This window comes from Kwoniella pini, chromosome 6, assembly GCF_000512605.2.
Source record: "Kwoniella pini CBS 10737 chromosome 6, complete sequence".
NCBI lineage: Eukaryota > Fungi > Basidiomycota > Tremellomycetes > Tremellales > Cryptococcaceae > Kwoniella > Kwoniella pini.
Window position 1 is genome coordinate 698,248 of NC_091721.1, and position 15,446 is coordinate 713,693.

Below are 15,446 nucleotides of genomic sequence, written 5' to 3' on the forward strand. Positions count from 1 at the left end.
TAAAATCATTCTTTATCACTTTCGCATCATATCTTAATCCTGACTTATCAACTTAAAAAAAATGTCAGGTATAGCTGTAAGTTATCTCTTCGTCTTGCCTCCAATGTAGGATTTGCATGCTCATTCACATATCCACGTCTAGCCCGTTAACCCAAAACCATTCTTACAAGATTTGACAGGTAAAACAGTCTATGTCAAATTGAAATGGGGTTTAGAATATAAAGGTTATTTAGTATCTACGGATGGATATATGAACTTACAGGTGAGTAAGACTTCTGACCTCTCTTAAAGAATCTTACTCCACATACCATGAATCCTTCCATTTTTTGGTTTTTCCTGTTATTCTGATACTATTGAACTTAGCTCGCAAATACTGAAGAAATCGAAAATGGTAAATCAAATGGTGCATTAGGAGAAGTTTTCATCAGGTGTAACAATGTACTATACATACGGTGAGTGAATTGTTAGATTTTGCAACAGCAAGTATGTTAGGTGATTTGCTAATCTTTTATCGATATCAACTCTTCCCGTCATCGAAATCTTTTCCTTATTCATCATGTTCCACCTACTTCACCTTTCGATTATGCTTATCTCTTTCACCTCTAATCGCTACACGCGATTTGCCGAATAGTGAAGCAAAAGATAAAGTTCGAGATGATTAGAAAGGTTAAGAGCACAAGGAATGAGATATTCAGGTGAAATCACTTGAAACATGTCAAAAGGGGAAATGACCATGTCCAGGAGTAGATATAGACAGGCAATCTATAAAAAGGCTTCAAATGTATGAACCAGATATACCCATGCTCAAGCTCATTCGAAATTTCCAATGATCAAGGATGTTTTTATGTCATTAACCGCTAATGATAGTTCCTCGCCTTTGAAAAATCACTCTGTACCTCTTTTTCGCTATGTCTACCTATGTTACCATAAGCCTTATAATTGACGATCATATTTGCATATCGGATCACACTGTTTGATCGGATCTCAATCAATCGCAATCATTGTAGATGGCTATCGGCCGTGCTTGCTTCAATGGTAGACTATTTGAAATGGTAAAAATGAATATGCGCTCTACCGACACGATCTATAATCTACAATGAGAACCGTCTTATCCTCTTTAATCATGACTCCACGTTCTTTGATACTATCTCTCTAGATTGCCGTTTACTTAGCTCCGATATGAGCTCCAGCGAGCATATCGGCCAGACTACAATCATTAAAAGTCAGGAGATGGTCTCACAGCGCAGAACGCTCAACTCGAATAGATAAACTTACTCATCGGTCTGCTTTTCAGTGACAGGTGGTAATGCATTTGAACCGTCTGCACCTTTATCAACAGCATCTTCATCTTTCTCTTCTTCCTCATCCTCATCTTCATCTTCCTCAGCAGATTCATCTTCTTCATCCCCAGATTCAGGTTCTTCCATATCGTCAACTGCGTATTAAATGTAATCAGGTCAATACAAGATAGATGTGTAATAAAGATATATCTCAATAGGCGTCAAAGGGTAAACTCACGCTCATCAAGTGCATCTTCTTGTCCAATAATTTCCAAAGCTTTTTTCAACTCTTCAACACATTCATCATCTTCATTAAACCTATTTCCATTTAATTCTAATTCTTTTAAATCTTTTAAATGTTGTGTAATAGCAATTGAAAGAATTTCAATAGATTTTTTATCCATTTCATTATATTGTAATTTTAAAATTTGTAAATTTGGATTTGATCCATTTGATAAACAAGTTGTTAATGAAATTCCACCAGTTTTACCAAGTAAACAATCAGAAAGATTTAAATGTTTTAAATTTTTCCAATTTTTTAAAGATTTTACAATTGCTCTTGTACCTTTTTTAGTTGCTGTATTATCTTGTAAATCTAATAATTCTAATTTTTTACAATTACTTAAACCTTCAACTAAATTTTTAATACCTTCCATTCTTATTCCATTTTGTGGCATTTTAATTTCTTTTAAATTTAAATGATTTTCAAATGCTAATTTCCAATCTTTTGAACTTCCATTTTCTAATCTATTTCTACCACAAACTAATATTTGTAAATTTGATTCTTTTTTATTTTCTAATTTACATTTTTCACCATTTTTAATTAATGCTTTTGCTATAATTGATCCTCCTATTGGACCTAATCCATTATTATTTAATTTAAATATTGAAAAATTTGTATTATTTTCTAAAAAAGGTACCATTGCATCTGCGCATCTTCCACCGAAAGCATTATCTGATAGATCAAGTTCAACAAGAGAAGTTGAATCAGATAAGGCATTACAAAGTGCGGATAAAGCTTGAGGTATTTCAGAAATTAATCGACCGGTGAATATATCTGCGAGGTCGACAATCTATAGATTTGCAGAATGTTTAGCATATCTCATAGCTCAATAAAACCATCATTAAAAGAAAAACAGAACAAGTGAACCATCAGAGATAAGTAGCCAGATTCGATGGAATCGCATGTAAAATAGTTGAAAATCCAACTCACCTTCAAGTTCTTCTTGTTCTTTAATACCTTAGCAATAGCCTCACAAGCTTCCACACCTAAAGAATTCGCACCAAAGTGAACTTCTTCTACATCTTCCATAGCCTCCAATTCAGATAAATATGGTTGAAGATCATCAGCCGTATTGGCTTTCAAATTTTTACCCAAAATGGAGAATGACTTGCTCATTTTGGAAGAATGTCTGAAGTATACGTGAGATAGGTAGTGTTTATTTCAAGGACAATTTGAAAAGTTGAAATAATCAAGTTAATAGAGGGAAAATAAAAAGTTGAAATGATCTACAAAGTGGATTTGGGTTAAATGCAATCTCATCCTCATTAACGCGCTTGGATCGTGCCTTTTCAACGAAATATCAAAATTCAGGTGGCGCATAACGTGGCAATTATATGAATGATGTTCTGGCCAGCTTATTTTACTGTACTTGATACGAGATAATGCATAAGTGACTTGTTATATTCGACAATTTACAGATCGTCTAAAGATACATAAGAGGTGTCATGGAGGAAAATAGCTATCACAAATCTTGCGTTGGCCCGACTAGACACCCTACTCTCGATGAGCATATTGATCCTAGATTCCATGATTAGCTAGTAAATCCCCAATACATAGTCATTACAGGTGACATACCCAAGGAACGTCACCTGCAGTATACCTCACAGCAGGTCTCTTGTAAGGTGCGATCTTATCCGCAATAGCTCTTGCAGTGCCTCGTTCTACGTTCATCTGTGTGAGCAATGCGCGGCGGGAAAATCAATTTCAGTGCTTACCAAGAGGGAATACAATTCCAATTTCGTAATTTTTGATCGTACACGTAGGTGGATTCTTCTTGACATCCACGGTTCCCTATCATCTCAATCATCGTTAGCAGGGGGAGTGCATCGTATTTGACTGTCCCGGTAGTTTAAGCGGAAGATGACAAACCCAAGCTGCGATCGAGAAATTGTGACTGCCCACATATACCCATCCTCCAACGTCGTCCTTCATCTCATCCGCTTTCCTCTTTACCGACTTCATAGGTGTAGATTTCTCTACTCCCAGTCGGTTTTCTTGAGGTTCGAAAGTCGCTACGAGCATCTGTAAGTGAAACGGTCGCGGTCAGCTGATCAATCGCAAGTACACTCTATCGAGTTGATAGATAAAACCATTTACCTTTGTATGCATCAAGACACCGCCCCTCTTACTCCTGCTATCCCTAAACAGATGCCTTATGTGTTCCTTGAAAGCTTTCCCACAGAACATCGTGCCCCCACCAGCTTTACCCAAGATGGTTTGTTCCACATTAGCCAACGTCGGGAAAAGGATCCGAATATTAGGCCATTCAACTGGTTTCGGGCGATTCATCAAGTCTCGAGAAGTTTTGCCGTGTAAAAATGAATTAAATTTGTCGAACCAATCAATCTTGAATTCGCCTAACGAAGAGCCCTAACACAATTGTCAATTAGATTAACATCTAATCAGACCTCATCGCAGCTCACTTGATATTCAACATCTAGCTTCTCTCCGCTCTTTGGCACCCACCCCTCCTCGCTGAGCACTTTACCTAATCTAGCAATCCCATACTTGGCTATTTCATCATGACCGCTATATGTCCCTGGTATACTTAGCACCAATCTCACTTTCACCTTGCTCCAATCATATTTACCCATGGCGGCAAAATCGTCATCGGGCTTAAAGTTGATTTCCGACGCTTTTGGATGAGTATGAAGCATACTTCGCAGAGCTGTATGTATACGAGTGTGTTTGAATAATTGTGCAAATTGGAGAGGAAAATCGTGAGTGTCATTGTCGGGTCGTAAAGGCCGAGGAGTGGGGAGTGGCAAGAAATCTTGTACGAAAATAGTCTATACCGTGTTGTTTGAGCGCTGAGTATTAACGATATCTGAGAAGTAACTTACATTCTCGATCATTGCCCAGTCATAATCTACCATATTAGCTGTCGAGATGACAATCCTCAATCGACCGGTCTTGTAGAAGATCTGCAGATAGTAATTAGCACATCTCGAAAACTGGCGATGTTCAGAGCTTACCCAGAAATATTTCATGTGTGCACTCCTAAAGTATGGAAACACTCATCAATCGCAAGCATCTTCGATTACATGAACGGTTACTCACCCGTGATAATTAATCATCTTTGGATAGACCCATATCTCACCGTTGGGATACGATTGTATCTTCCCGTTATACTCCTGTTTGTCCTTAGGATGAGGGCGTACAACGATAGTTGGCACATCTTCAGGTGGAGGTAAGATTCCTTTGTCCATTATCCATTGATCATCAATCACGAAGGATGACATGATGATAAGGGATATTTGCGAGTGCTGTTGATGTGTGGTCAGTCTTTGTCCGAACAACAATGCTTTAGTGTGAATACTGACCGTTCCAATAACTTGTTTTGGAGAAAATGTCCTTTCAGTTGTCGGTTCCGCAATCGTCAAAGCTACGTGTCTAAGCTCCCCATAAGGGTAGTACTCTCCAGCAGCGTCACTAGGGAAAGATCCTTCAGACTGAAGAGGATGTTTTGGAGATGAGTTTGCTCGCGGAGTTGAGGGTCCTGCCGTCGGTCCCGATGATATCGATGACATGCCAGCTATTCTCGATGGACCGGCCTGTGGCCGAGTGTTCGCGCTGGAGGCATTTGGGGTAGGGGTGTCAGATGCAGGAGTCGAGGCAGCTTGTCTTGCCGCCTGTCTTTCTCTCCGTTCTCTCTCGAGTTGAGCTCGATCAATGATTTGTCCGCCTATTCTCAAGCCTGGTGTCGGCACCGATTCGGTTTCTTGCATTGGAGTTGCCGATTTTGCAACCTCGGATTGTTCATTCGTAGATAAGGAAGATGATTCAGTCGGATTCGTGGAGGAAACAGCTGAGGTCGATCCCGTTTCAGCCAAAGAAGCGGCCATCGCTCTTAAATATTGTCAGTTTGCAACACAATACATATTCATAGTTGAGCTTACTCTGCTAGCATCTTTCTCTCTTCCTCAGGCGTTTCTTCCCTCTTTCTCCTTTTAGGGGCTCTAGCTTCCTCCTGTGACATGGCTATCGCTCTCTTGAGGTCCTCATCCTCTTCATCGTCGACTATTCCTACTGAAGGTTGACGAGAAGTGGGACGAGAGAAGTGTTCTTGAACTGATAATGCCAAGACCCTACAAGATCTTGTCAGCTCATTCGACTCTGAAGAGAGTGATTATCGACTAGCTGACCTAGCTAATTCATCATCATCATTATCATTCTCCCGAGTATTCCCGCTAAGCGCAGCAGGCGGGTTGATTTTCCAAGTAGCCCATGCGGCTCTATCGTTAATGTGTCAGCTAGTCTATGGCACAGGAGTCAAGAAAGAAGCTGACCTTCTCAGCTCTTGGAAATCTACTTCCGATGGATCATGATGTCGAGTTGATTCATCAAAATATCTATCGAATGCCCTATTTTCTCCTCGTTGGGGTACAGTCGGTCGAGCAGAAGTTGCAAGATTCAAGCTTGACCTAATTGATATAATTAGATTAACTGCATTCACGCGTCAAGACCAACAGGCAACTCACTCCCCAAGTATGGAAGCTACTTCGTCTTCGTCCATCTTTGTGTGTGATCAAGCACTTCGATAAGGATTTGTTAAGTTTTGCATGCAAGATATAAGTCATTTCAAAAATAACCCATTCATTTTAATAGAATCAGATAATCGTCAACATGTGGAGTCTCCAACTGGATCAGTTGTGTGGTGTATTACGTAATGAAGGTTGACGCGACTTGAACATGAGGTCAAATGTCATGAATGATTGGATTATATTATAAGAATATTACCCGTTCGACGCGTTTCACTGAATGAAAACGAATTCAGCTTCCTTCCTTCCCTCCACTCATCAGCTTGTTTTCATTTTGTTCATCTTCGCTCATTGCCTCATCAGTACCTGGGATAGATTGAAGCAGCGGTGTCACGATGGTGAGCTCACCACTTATTTGCCTCGAACATACATAGCTGACCTAATGTGCAGTACATCAAAACAATCACGATCCAAGGTATATACGTTTCACACCTTCTTCCCTCGGAATGAATTTAGCTAAAGGCAGACAATCGTAGGCTTCAAATCGTATCGTGATCAAGTCGCTGTGGACCCATTCTCGTGAGCTGCCATCTCTTAGTACGATCTTCGAGTCATAGCAGCTGATGCTTGTATTCAGACCTGGACATAATGTGGTAGTTGGACGAAATGGATCTGGGAAATCCAATTTCTTCTCGGGTATGTACTCGCTCAGCTTTGGTGACCGACAGGCTCGTGTCGAAAAGCTGATGTCCAACGCTCATCACTACTTAGCAATCCGATTTGTGCTCTCCGATCAATATACCAAGATGAATAGAGAGGAAAGACAACGATTGTTACATGAAGGAACAAGCAAAACTACAACTCTCTCAGCTTACGTGGAGATAATTTTTGATAGTCAGCTATGCTTAATCTTTTCTTTGCGTAATGGAAGACAAAGCTGAGTGTTCGTATAGACTCTGATGCACGTTTCCCGACTGGCCGAAACGAATTAGTTCTTCGACGTACAATCGGTCTGAAAAAAGATGAATATTCATTAGACAGGAAGAGTGCAAGTCGATCCGAAGTAGATCAATTGCTCGAAGCTGCGGGATTCTCCAAATCAAATCCCTACTACATCGTTCCTCAAGGTAGAGTGGGTGTTTTTGTCGCTATCATAATAAGTTGTAAAAACCGCTTACGGTATGATTCTGTACAGATTACACATCTGACCACTATGAACGATAAAGAACGGTTAAGACTGTTGAAAGATGTAGCAGGAACAGAAGTGTATGAGCAAAAGAGGGCAGAATCAACTAGGTTGATGGAAGAAACAGATGCAAAGCGAGATAAAATTGCTGAGATTCTCGGTACAATCGAGGAGAGATTGAACGAGTTAGACGAAGAAAAGCAGGATCTGAAGGAATATCAAGAGAAGGACAGGGAGAGAAGATGTTTGGAATATGCCCTTCATTCTAGAGATCTTGAAGATGTCACTGCGGCACTCGACGAGGTGAGCTCCTCTATCGAAGAGACTTTTGCCAAGCTGACGGGAGCAACAGGTCGAAACGGAAAGAAGGAATGATATACATAATTCGAACACCAAAAGGAAGGAGTTCAACGAGCGAGAAGAAGAAGTGCAGGTAAGTTCTTTCGGAGGAAATGCCTGCATCGTTGGTAGCTGACTCCTCGCTCGATCTCAGAAACACGAAGAATCCCTTACAACCGCCAAACATGCTTTATCGACTACTCAGCTCGCTCTCAGGCAATACGAAGCGGAAATGGCGGATCTTGTCCGAGCTCGAACGGAGATAGAATGTGTCATTGCTGATTTCACTACAGCCGGTGAAGCTGGAGAACAAAGACGAGCTGAAGTAGCGGAAGAATTGCGAACCCTGGAGGAGAGAATTGAAGAGGCTAGCGAAAGATTAGACGGTCTAATAACGGATGCTAATTCGAAAATAGCAGACGAAAGACAAGCTAGAGAAACGTACGTACCCATAATTCTAACCCTCTCCTAAGCCTTGTGCCATTTCACTGCTGATAACAAAACTTTTACATAGTCTCGAGTCCACCCAATCCAAGTTAGCTGTATTATTTGCTAAACAAGGCCGAGCTCAGCAATTCCCGACTAAAGCAGCGAGAGATCAATATCTGCGAGGCGAAATAAACTCTTTGACAGAGTACGAGACCGATCAGCAGAGACGTGTAGACTCACTGAGAGAAGTTGTAGAAAATGCCAAGGAGCAGCTCTCAGAAGCTGTCGCTCGTTCCGCACAAAGAGGTAGAGAGGAAGATGAAAGAAGAGGCAATCTCAGGAGGATGGCCGAGGAAGTCAGTGCTTTGAAAGGTAATTTGGACGGAATGCAGGAAAGGCGAAAGTGAGTGATCAATGGCAACAATAAGGCAATGAGCTAATGCATACTTCTCTTGCGCTCAGGGAACTGTGGAGGGAAGACGGAAAGCTTGGGCAGACTGTTTCAAACGCCAGGAGCGAGTTGGACTCTGCGGAGAGAGCGATATTGGGTATGATGGATAAGGTAAGCTAGGTCATTCAGTGGTTCAATGCGTTTAAGCTGATGGAGACGTCCAGGACACGAGTAATGGTCTTCGAGCTGTACGATCTATTGCAAAACGTTTGAAACTTGACGGTGTATATGGACCACTGTATGAGCTGTTTGAGGTCTCAGACAGGTACAAGACTGCCGTCGAGGTTACAGCTGGAAATAGGTAAGCCCTGCTTTTGTACGGAGGTATGCTATATCAGAATGTCTGCTCATCATACTCCACCTTCAGTCTTTTCCATGTCGTTGTCGATAACGATGATACCGTCACGCGATTACTTGACGTGATGAACCGAGAGAAGAGCGGAAGAGTAACTTTCATGCCCCTCAATCGACTGAAAAGTCAAAGCTTCAACTACCCCAAAGCCAACGATGCTTTGCCTATGATACAGAAGCTGCAATTCGACAGACAATATGTGATGGCGTTCGAACAAGTAAGTCCAATGACACTCGTCGACTAAGCAGAGTACACCTGACATGTATAATCCAGGTTTTTGGTCGAACAATTATTTGTGAAGACTTGCAGACAGCCGCTCAATACACTCGAAGTCACAATCTTAACGCTGTGACGATCGAAGGTGACAGAGTAGATCGAAAGGGAGCTTTGACCGGTGGTTACCACGATGTTCGTCGATCTCGATTAGACGCAATTAAAGCCTCCAAGAAATGGAGAACGACTTACGAAAACGATTCCACTCGTCACGCCGAGGTGAAAGAGGGTCTGACAAAACTCGAACAAGACATCTCTCGAACAATGGGTCAAATTCAAGTCATAGAAGCTAAACGAAAGCAATCTCTAGACGCTAGAGGTGTATCATCGACTCAGAGTAGGGATGTCACCGTACGAGATGAGGAAGGGGCCAAAAGTCGGGTTTCAAAACTCGAGCAGAATTTAGAAGATGCCGAAGGCGAATTAAGGGATGCAAAATCGAAGAGAGCATCATACGAGGAAGAACTCAGATCGCCCATGCGACAGCGTTTAACGGATGCAGAAGTAACTCAACTGCAGGGTCTTACCCAAGACGCCGAGGTGCAGAAAAAGGAACTTCTGGAAGCTACCCAAGCCCGAACAAAGGTAAGTCGTTACAGCTCTGACCAGAGTTTTTCGGCTGATATCTTGCTATGCAGGTCATTGGTGAACGGAATGGACTGGAAATTGAATTGACTGAGAGTTTGAGACGAAGGCGAGAAGAACTGAGATCGAGATTAGACCAGATGGAAGGTGATGCTGGCAGCGGTGTCTTACAATCAGGCGAAGTTGAACTAAGGAATACGGAACTCAGAAATCTGATCAGATCGATCGAGGACTTGAGTGCACAAGTCACTGGTATGTACTTGCAGAACTAAGGAATGGGGTGCCACAGCTGATTTTATGCCTATGGTAACGCAGAGAGTGAAAATCGAATTGAAGAATTGACTACTGAGATTGCACAGATCACTGAGGATCTTGACAAAGTCCAATCTGAACAACTTGAAAATACTCGAGCAATCATGAAAGTCCAGAAGAACGCTGAGCGTTACTTGACCAAACGGCAAACTCTGATCAATCGACGGGAGGAATGTAATAACAAGATTAGAGACTTAGGGGTCTTACCTGAAGAAGCTTTCTCCAAGTATACAGATCAAAGATCTGACAAGGTATATTGCCTCGGCTGGTGTCGAATATGAGAGCAGCAAGCTGATTGGATTGCTTTCATAGATTGTCAAACGATTGCATAAAGTACAAGAGTCTCTTAAGAAATATGCCCACGTCAATAAGAAAGCTTTCGAACAGTATAACAGTTTCACTAAACAGCGTGATGATCTTTTGGCTCGTCGAGAAGAATTAGATGAATCTGCTGAAAAGATCCAAGAATTGATCGTTACCCTTGATCAGAGAAAAGATGAAGCTATCGAGAGAACCTTCAAGCAGGTTTCGAAATACTTTGAAGAGGTTTTCGAAAAGCTTGTACCGGCTGGTCAAGGACAACTTGTTATGCAGAAACGAATCGCAGGATACGTTGTGAGTCGCGACGATACCAAGTACGGTTAGAGGCTCTTGGCTAACAGGTCATGGTCCTCTCACAGGATGAAGAATCGGAAGAATCTGGAATGACCGGTCGAGAGAAATCTGAGATCGATAATTATACTGGCGTGTCAATCAGGGTAGGTTCTCGCTTGAATTCAAGCCAGTGTTATCATACTGACGCAATAACATTTTAATAGGTCTCATTCAACTCCAAGGCGGATGAAGGGCAGCGTATACAACAATTATCGGGAGGTCAAAAATCTCTCGTTGCACTAGCATTGGTATTCTCGATTCAGAAATGTGATCCTGCACCTTTCTATCTGTTTGATGAAATCGATGCCAACTTGGACGCTCAATATAGGACAGCTGTAGCTAGTGAGTTATGCTTTGTTCACGGCTTCCGATCCATAATCGCCAGAAAATGGCACGTCCCGGTACTTTGCTGCGTAATAGAAGCTGATCTTATTTGCAATAGGCATGATCCATGATCTCTCATCAAACGCTCAATTCATTACGACCACTTTCAAACCTGAGATGCTCGTCCAGGCCGATAAATTCTACGGAGTCGTGTTTGACAGTCAGAAAGTCAGTAGTATAACGGTGATTGATAGGGAAGCGGCTAGTGATTTCGTCGAGACTGCTGCGCAAGTTGGGCAAATCTGATTGGAGTTTCCGTTTGATCGGTATTTAAAATATCGTTGGCATATAATTTTGGGTACTCTAAAGCCCTTCTATAAGGTATGGGTTGTATGTATATTATTATGCTGGGTATGAGATGTTTTCCTTTTAACCTGGTCTTTTCTGCCTAACTTCTTGACCGATTCCTAAGATCCAATTCATATACACCTAGGCCAAATTGCTTCTCCTACTAAATCACCTACTCCTCCTTGAGTGAAAGTCTCCCTTAACCAATCTCGAGCAGATTCAATTTCTTTAGCTGCTACTCTTATTATACCAGCTCCAAATTCTGAATTAATCTCACTGAAACTCCAAATTAAATCTTGAGGTTGTTTAATTTGAAATTGTCTAAATTCATCACTTCTAACTTTAAGTAAATTCATTAATTTAATTAAATGTGGTCCAGTGAATAAAACAGTACCGTAAACATTATAAGGTTTAAGTGAATTAGCAATTTTACTTAAACCTTCTTCTTGTTTTATTTTTGAATTTGAATTCGAATTATCTAATAACATTTTTTCTCTCATAATAATTTTATTTCCTAAAAAAATTTCATTAATTGAATTATAAAAATCCATTTCCCAAATTTCTTCATTTTTATCATTACCACCACCACCACCTCCTCTTCCAGAGTTAATCCAATCTAAAATTAATAAAGAACTTGAATTATCTGAAGAAAGTTTAAATCTTTGAATTTGTGAATATTTTGAAAATTTAAATGGACTAATTGAATCAGGTAATAATAATAAAAAAGAATTTGAATTTAAATTTATAAACATTCTTTGTTTTGTTATATCTTCTTCTTCTTCTTTATTATCATTCTGATCTTCTTTATTAGTATTATTATAATTGTATAATTTTTTTGATCTACGTTTTTTAAATATTTTTGTACTTCCTTGAGTTAATAAAACTAATCCACATCCTTTATCAATTTCAATTTTTAATGAAATTAAATCACCTGAAACTAATCCACCTCCATATGATAATGTATATAATATACCTAAATTTAAAGGTTGTGAAGGTAATAATTTTGGTGTTAATAATTTAAGTGGATATGATGATAATAAAGTTGAAAATTTTGCTTTTATTTCATTTGAACTTTGTGATGATGATGAAGAAGAAGATGAAAGATGAACTAAACCTGACCCTGGAGATAACTTTTTTATTTTAGGTGAATTGAAATAAGATTTCGTCGTTGGGTCTGATGAATTTGATCTTGTGTTGATCGAATGAGATGACATCTCATCGCACGGGTGTGCAACCTCCTTCCATACGCGGATCAATATTAATCATCGACGTTGAGAACAAGCGAAAAATCCTCCTGAGTTATCTTATCGAATTCTTACTGTTGATATGATCTTACCGTTCGCGAATCATTATTACAATACCCATATGTCACGTGGGATCATGATATAGCCCGAAACATTGATGGCCGTTAGCCGAGATATGTTAATCACGCCCATTCGTCATGACATGTTGAATTGATAAACTGCAATTACAGTTCTGAAGAAATTCATAAACAAGACGTTCGAAGCGAGCGTTAGGGTTTTCAATTATCATGGCGAGTCGACATCAAGATCTACCTGTGATACTACACAACGATAAGAGGGGTTTATTGACCGTTGAAGATGATAAATTGGATGTATTGCAATTATCAAAAGACGGAAGGCGTGAGTAACAATGTTCGCTTTCGCATCAACTCACTCGTACTGGCAAAAGGTTTTTGAGCTGAGGCTATTTTATTTGTTTCGCTAAGCGCCAAAAAGGCTCCTCTCATGTCCATTACGAAATTTTCTTTTCGCTAAATTAGCTGCATCGTCTACTTCGTCGCCCGATAAATTGGGCGACAATCGTAGATTGGATTTACATAGTTTAGGCGGATCAGGAGGACTAAAAAACGATACATCATCTTTGAAATTGGTCAAACTTCATGTATTAGTCGAACCTGTTAATGCCCCTGAAGCTGAAGAATGGGTCGAAACGATAATGAGTTCCTCTTATCGAGGTGGGTCATGCATTATTGCAAAAGATGGTCCAGAACGAGACTGATAAGCTGACACTCGTATGCGTAGGTATTAAACGAAGTAAAAGAGTGCTTCTATTAGTCAATCCTGTGGGGGGGAAAGGAAAAGCAAAAAGTATCGTTCATGACACGGTTTTACCTATTTTGCAATCGGCGGGATGTCAAGTGGACCTAAGGGGTAAGTGCTTTCCACCTAGATTCCTGTTCTTTGAGATGCATGCGAATGGTATACTGACGTATCCTGACAACAAAGAAACGACTCATAGGCTACATGCCGAGGAGATAGCTGCATCAGTTGAGCTCAAGTACGAGTAAGCTACCTTCTCTTTGAACACAAAGAAGATGAGGAACATGCTAAGACTGCTTCATTACCTCAGTGTCATAGCTACAGCTTCAGGAGATGGCTTAGTGTATGAGGTGTTAAATGGTTTAGCATCCAGGCCTGATGCGCGAAAAGCTCTGAAAATCCCGATTGCACCAATACCGACTGGTAAGCACAAATACCTACACCTCGATGGGTTTCATTGAGCTCATCTACCAATATCCAGGTTCCGCCAACGCTGTGTGCACCAACCTCTTTGGTGTCAAAGACACATTCAACATACCTCTCGCCACGCTAAACATTATCAAAGGTAAATTCTCGAATCAAATCTCGCTGACTGCGGATCATACAGATACTACGGACCCCGCTGACTCGTTCTTACAGGGCAAATACTCCCCATTGACCTTTGTTCAGTGTTGCTACTTCCCTCATTGACTCGTCGATTCTGTTTCCTCTCCACCGCATTAGGGCTCATGGTAGATCTCGATATTGGTACGGAGAATCTACGTTGGATGGGTGATACTCGATTCATGTACGGCTTTATAAAGGGAATAGCAACGATGAAAACTTGTAAAGCTAAAATACAACTCAATGTCGTGGAGGATGATAAAGTCTCAATGGCTAGGAAGGCGAGGGATAAAGTGAGAGAAAGGAAGGGTAGTAAGATTTTGGGAGCTGGTATAAACCCTTTGGTGAATAAGATGAACGGCATCAACATTGCTGAAGAATCAGTAGAAGGTAACAACAGCGTCGTCATAACAGACCATGAAACGACGTCAGTCGGATCCCAAGATGGTGAACAACAGCCATCTAAGGTGACGAATGGAAATGGTACAACAACGAGGAAGGATGATTATGTACCTGATCATGGCCCTATACCCGAGTCTAAACCCCTCCAGCCGGATCCAAATTGGGTTACCTTAGATACTTCTGGCGCATCATCAGGATCTGCCCCCAAACGATCTTCAGTGGGGTCTCTGAGGAGTAATAGGACTATGACTCTGGAGAATGGGCATTCCAGCGAGATACAGCAAGTGCCAAAGAGCGGTCAATGGGTAGATGGGGAAGGAATGTTATATTTCTAGTGAGTTAGAGGGCCATCTGATTCTGATCAAGTACTGATGATACATCATCAGTGCCGGAATGATGCCTTGGGTAGCTCGAGACCTAATGCAATGGCCAGTGTCGATCTCAGGCGACGGTCTGATAGACGTTGTTGTTCAATCGGTAGTACCAAGAATGATGATGGCAAATGCTATTACCGGTGCGGAGAAAGGCGAAGCATATTGGATGGATTGTCAACATTATTATAAGGGTGAGTTATTTAGCAACCGTCGATGATCGAGAAATGTAAAGCTGATATGTCATTCCTTGGAATAGTTTCTGAGTTCATAGTTCAAAACCTCGATAAAGCAGGTCAACCAATCTTCACCATAGGTAAGTCAGCTATCGCTACAATAGCATAAACTGTACCACACCCAGCTGAACTGACCTAACCGTTTGATGATACTTAGACGGCGAATCATTCCAGTGGGATGAGTTTCATGTTCAAGTACATCCTCGAATAGCGAACTTACAGAGTCTAAATGGTGGTTTCTACGTCTCTGATTTCTTGCAAAAACACGATGATAAGGTATAGAAGGATTCAAAAGGTAATGAACGGCGGTCTTGGATTGGTAAGGATACTCTACAAACGTTAATGAAATGTCTGGTCTTGTACACGACAACAATGTGAATGATATGAATGAAATCATGAATTTTTCTGAGCAAGTCGTATACCGGCATCATGTTTACTTTAAGAGTACATTATGTCACAGCTTTCTCATCGAGA

General features: G+C 40.9%; 6 protein-coding genes across 6 annotated transcripts; 3 read left to right on the plus strand and 3 right to left on the minus strand.

The window, feature by feature from the left end:
- Window positions 1-61: 61 nt before the first annotated feature.
- Window positions 62-662, plus strand: I206_104711 (small nuclear ribonucleoprotein F; the record flags this gene model as incomplete). The annotated part of the gene is made up of 4 exons (XM_019154014.1): window positions 62-76; window positions 143-262; window positions 364-452; window positions 632-662. The coding sequence occupies 4 exons, from the start codon at window positions 62-64 to the stop codon at window positions 660-662; spliced, it is 255 nt and encodes an 84-aa protein (XP_019012754.1).
- Window positions 663-1,164: 502 nt separating this feature from the next.
- Window positions 1,165-2,679, minus strand: I206_104712 (uncharacterized protein; the record flags this gene model as incomplete). The annotated part of the gene is made up of 4 exons (XM_019154015.2): window positions 1,165-1,207; window positions 1,276-1,435; window positions 1,519-2,353; window positions 2,494-2,679. 4 exons carry the CDS (start codon window positions 2,677-2,679, stop codon window positions 1,165-1,167), a joined length of 1,224 nt encoding a protein of 407 aa, XP_019012755.2.
- Window positions 2,680-3,057: 378 nt separating this feature from the next.
- Window positions 3,058-6,079, minus strand: I206_104713 (uncharacterized protein; the record flags this gene model as incomplete). Its single annotated transcript, XM_019154016.1, has 14 exons — window positions 3,058-3,081; window positions 3,139-3,224; window positions 3,279-3,354; window positions 3,433-3,585; window positions 3,661-3,933; window positions 3,987-4,352; window positions 4,407-4,487; window positions 4,539-4,563; window positions 4,624-4,829; window positions 4,887-5,412; window positions 5,463-5,651; window positions 5,709-5,798; window positions 5,853-5,987; window positions 6,045-6,079. The coding sequence occupies 14 exons, from the start codon at window positions 6,077-6,079 to the stop codon at window positions 3,058-3,060; spliced, it is 2,265 nt and encodes a 754-aa protein (XP_019012756.1).
- Window positions 6,080-6,439: 360 nt separating this feature from the next.
- I206_104714 (uncharacterized protein) lies at window positions 6,440-11,255 on the plus strand (the record flags this gene model as incomplete). Its single annotated transcript, XM_070202989.1, has 20 exons — window positions 6,440-6,442; window positions 6,495-6,519; window positions 6,581-6,623; window positions 6,682-6,740; window positions 6,816-6,938; window positions 6,998-7,176; window positions 7,240-7,533; window positions 7,583-7,663; window positions 7,724-8,010; window positions 8,084-8,401; window positions 8,461-8,560; window positions 8,614-8,750; window positions 8,817-9,018; window positions 9,075-9,659; window positions 9,713-9,911; window positions 9,975-10,222; window positions 10,284-10,586; window positions 10,652-10,729; window positions 10,790-10,967; window positions 11,068-11,255. The coding sequence occupies 20 exons, from the start codon at window positions 6,440-6,442 to the stop codon at window positions 11,253-11,255; spliced, it is 3,630 nt and encodes a 1,209-aa protein (XP_070059090.1).
- Window positions 11,256-11,428: 173 nt separating this feature from the next.
- I206_104715 (uncharacterized protein) lies at window positions 11,429-12,511 on the minus strand (the record flags this gene model as incomplete). Its single annotated transcript, XM_019154018.1, has 1 exon — window positions 11,429-12,511. One exon carries the CDS (start codon window positions 12,509-12,511, stop codon window positions 11,429-11,431), a length of 1,083 nt encoding a protein of 360 aa, XP_019012758.1.
- A 317-nt stretch (window positions 12,512-12,828) lies between these two features.
- I206_104716 (uncharacterized protein) lies at window positions 12,829-15,254 on the plus strand (the record flags this gene model as incomplete). Its single annotated transcript, XM_019154019.1, has 10 exons — window positions 12,829-12,940; window positions 13,027-13,275; window positions 13,343-13,471; window positions 13,547-13,604; window positions 13,671-13,783; window positions 13,842-13,925; window positions 14,000-14,699; window positions 14,752-14,930; window positions 14,996-15,052; window positions 15,130-15,254. 10 exons carry the CDS (start codon window positions 12,829-12,831, stop codon window positions 15,252-15,254), a joined length of 1,806 nt encoding a protein of 601 aa, XP_019012759.1.
- Window positions 15,255-15,446: the final 192 nt, after the last annotated feature.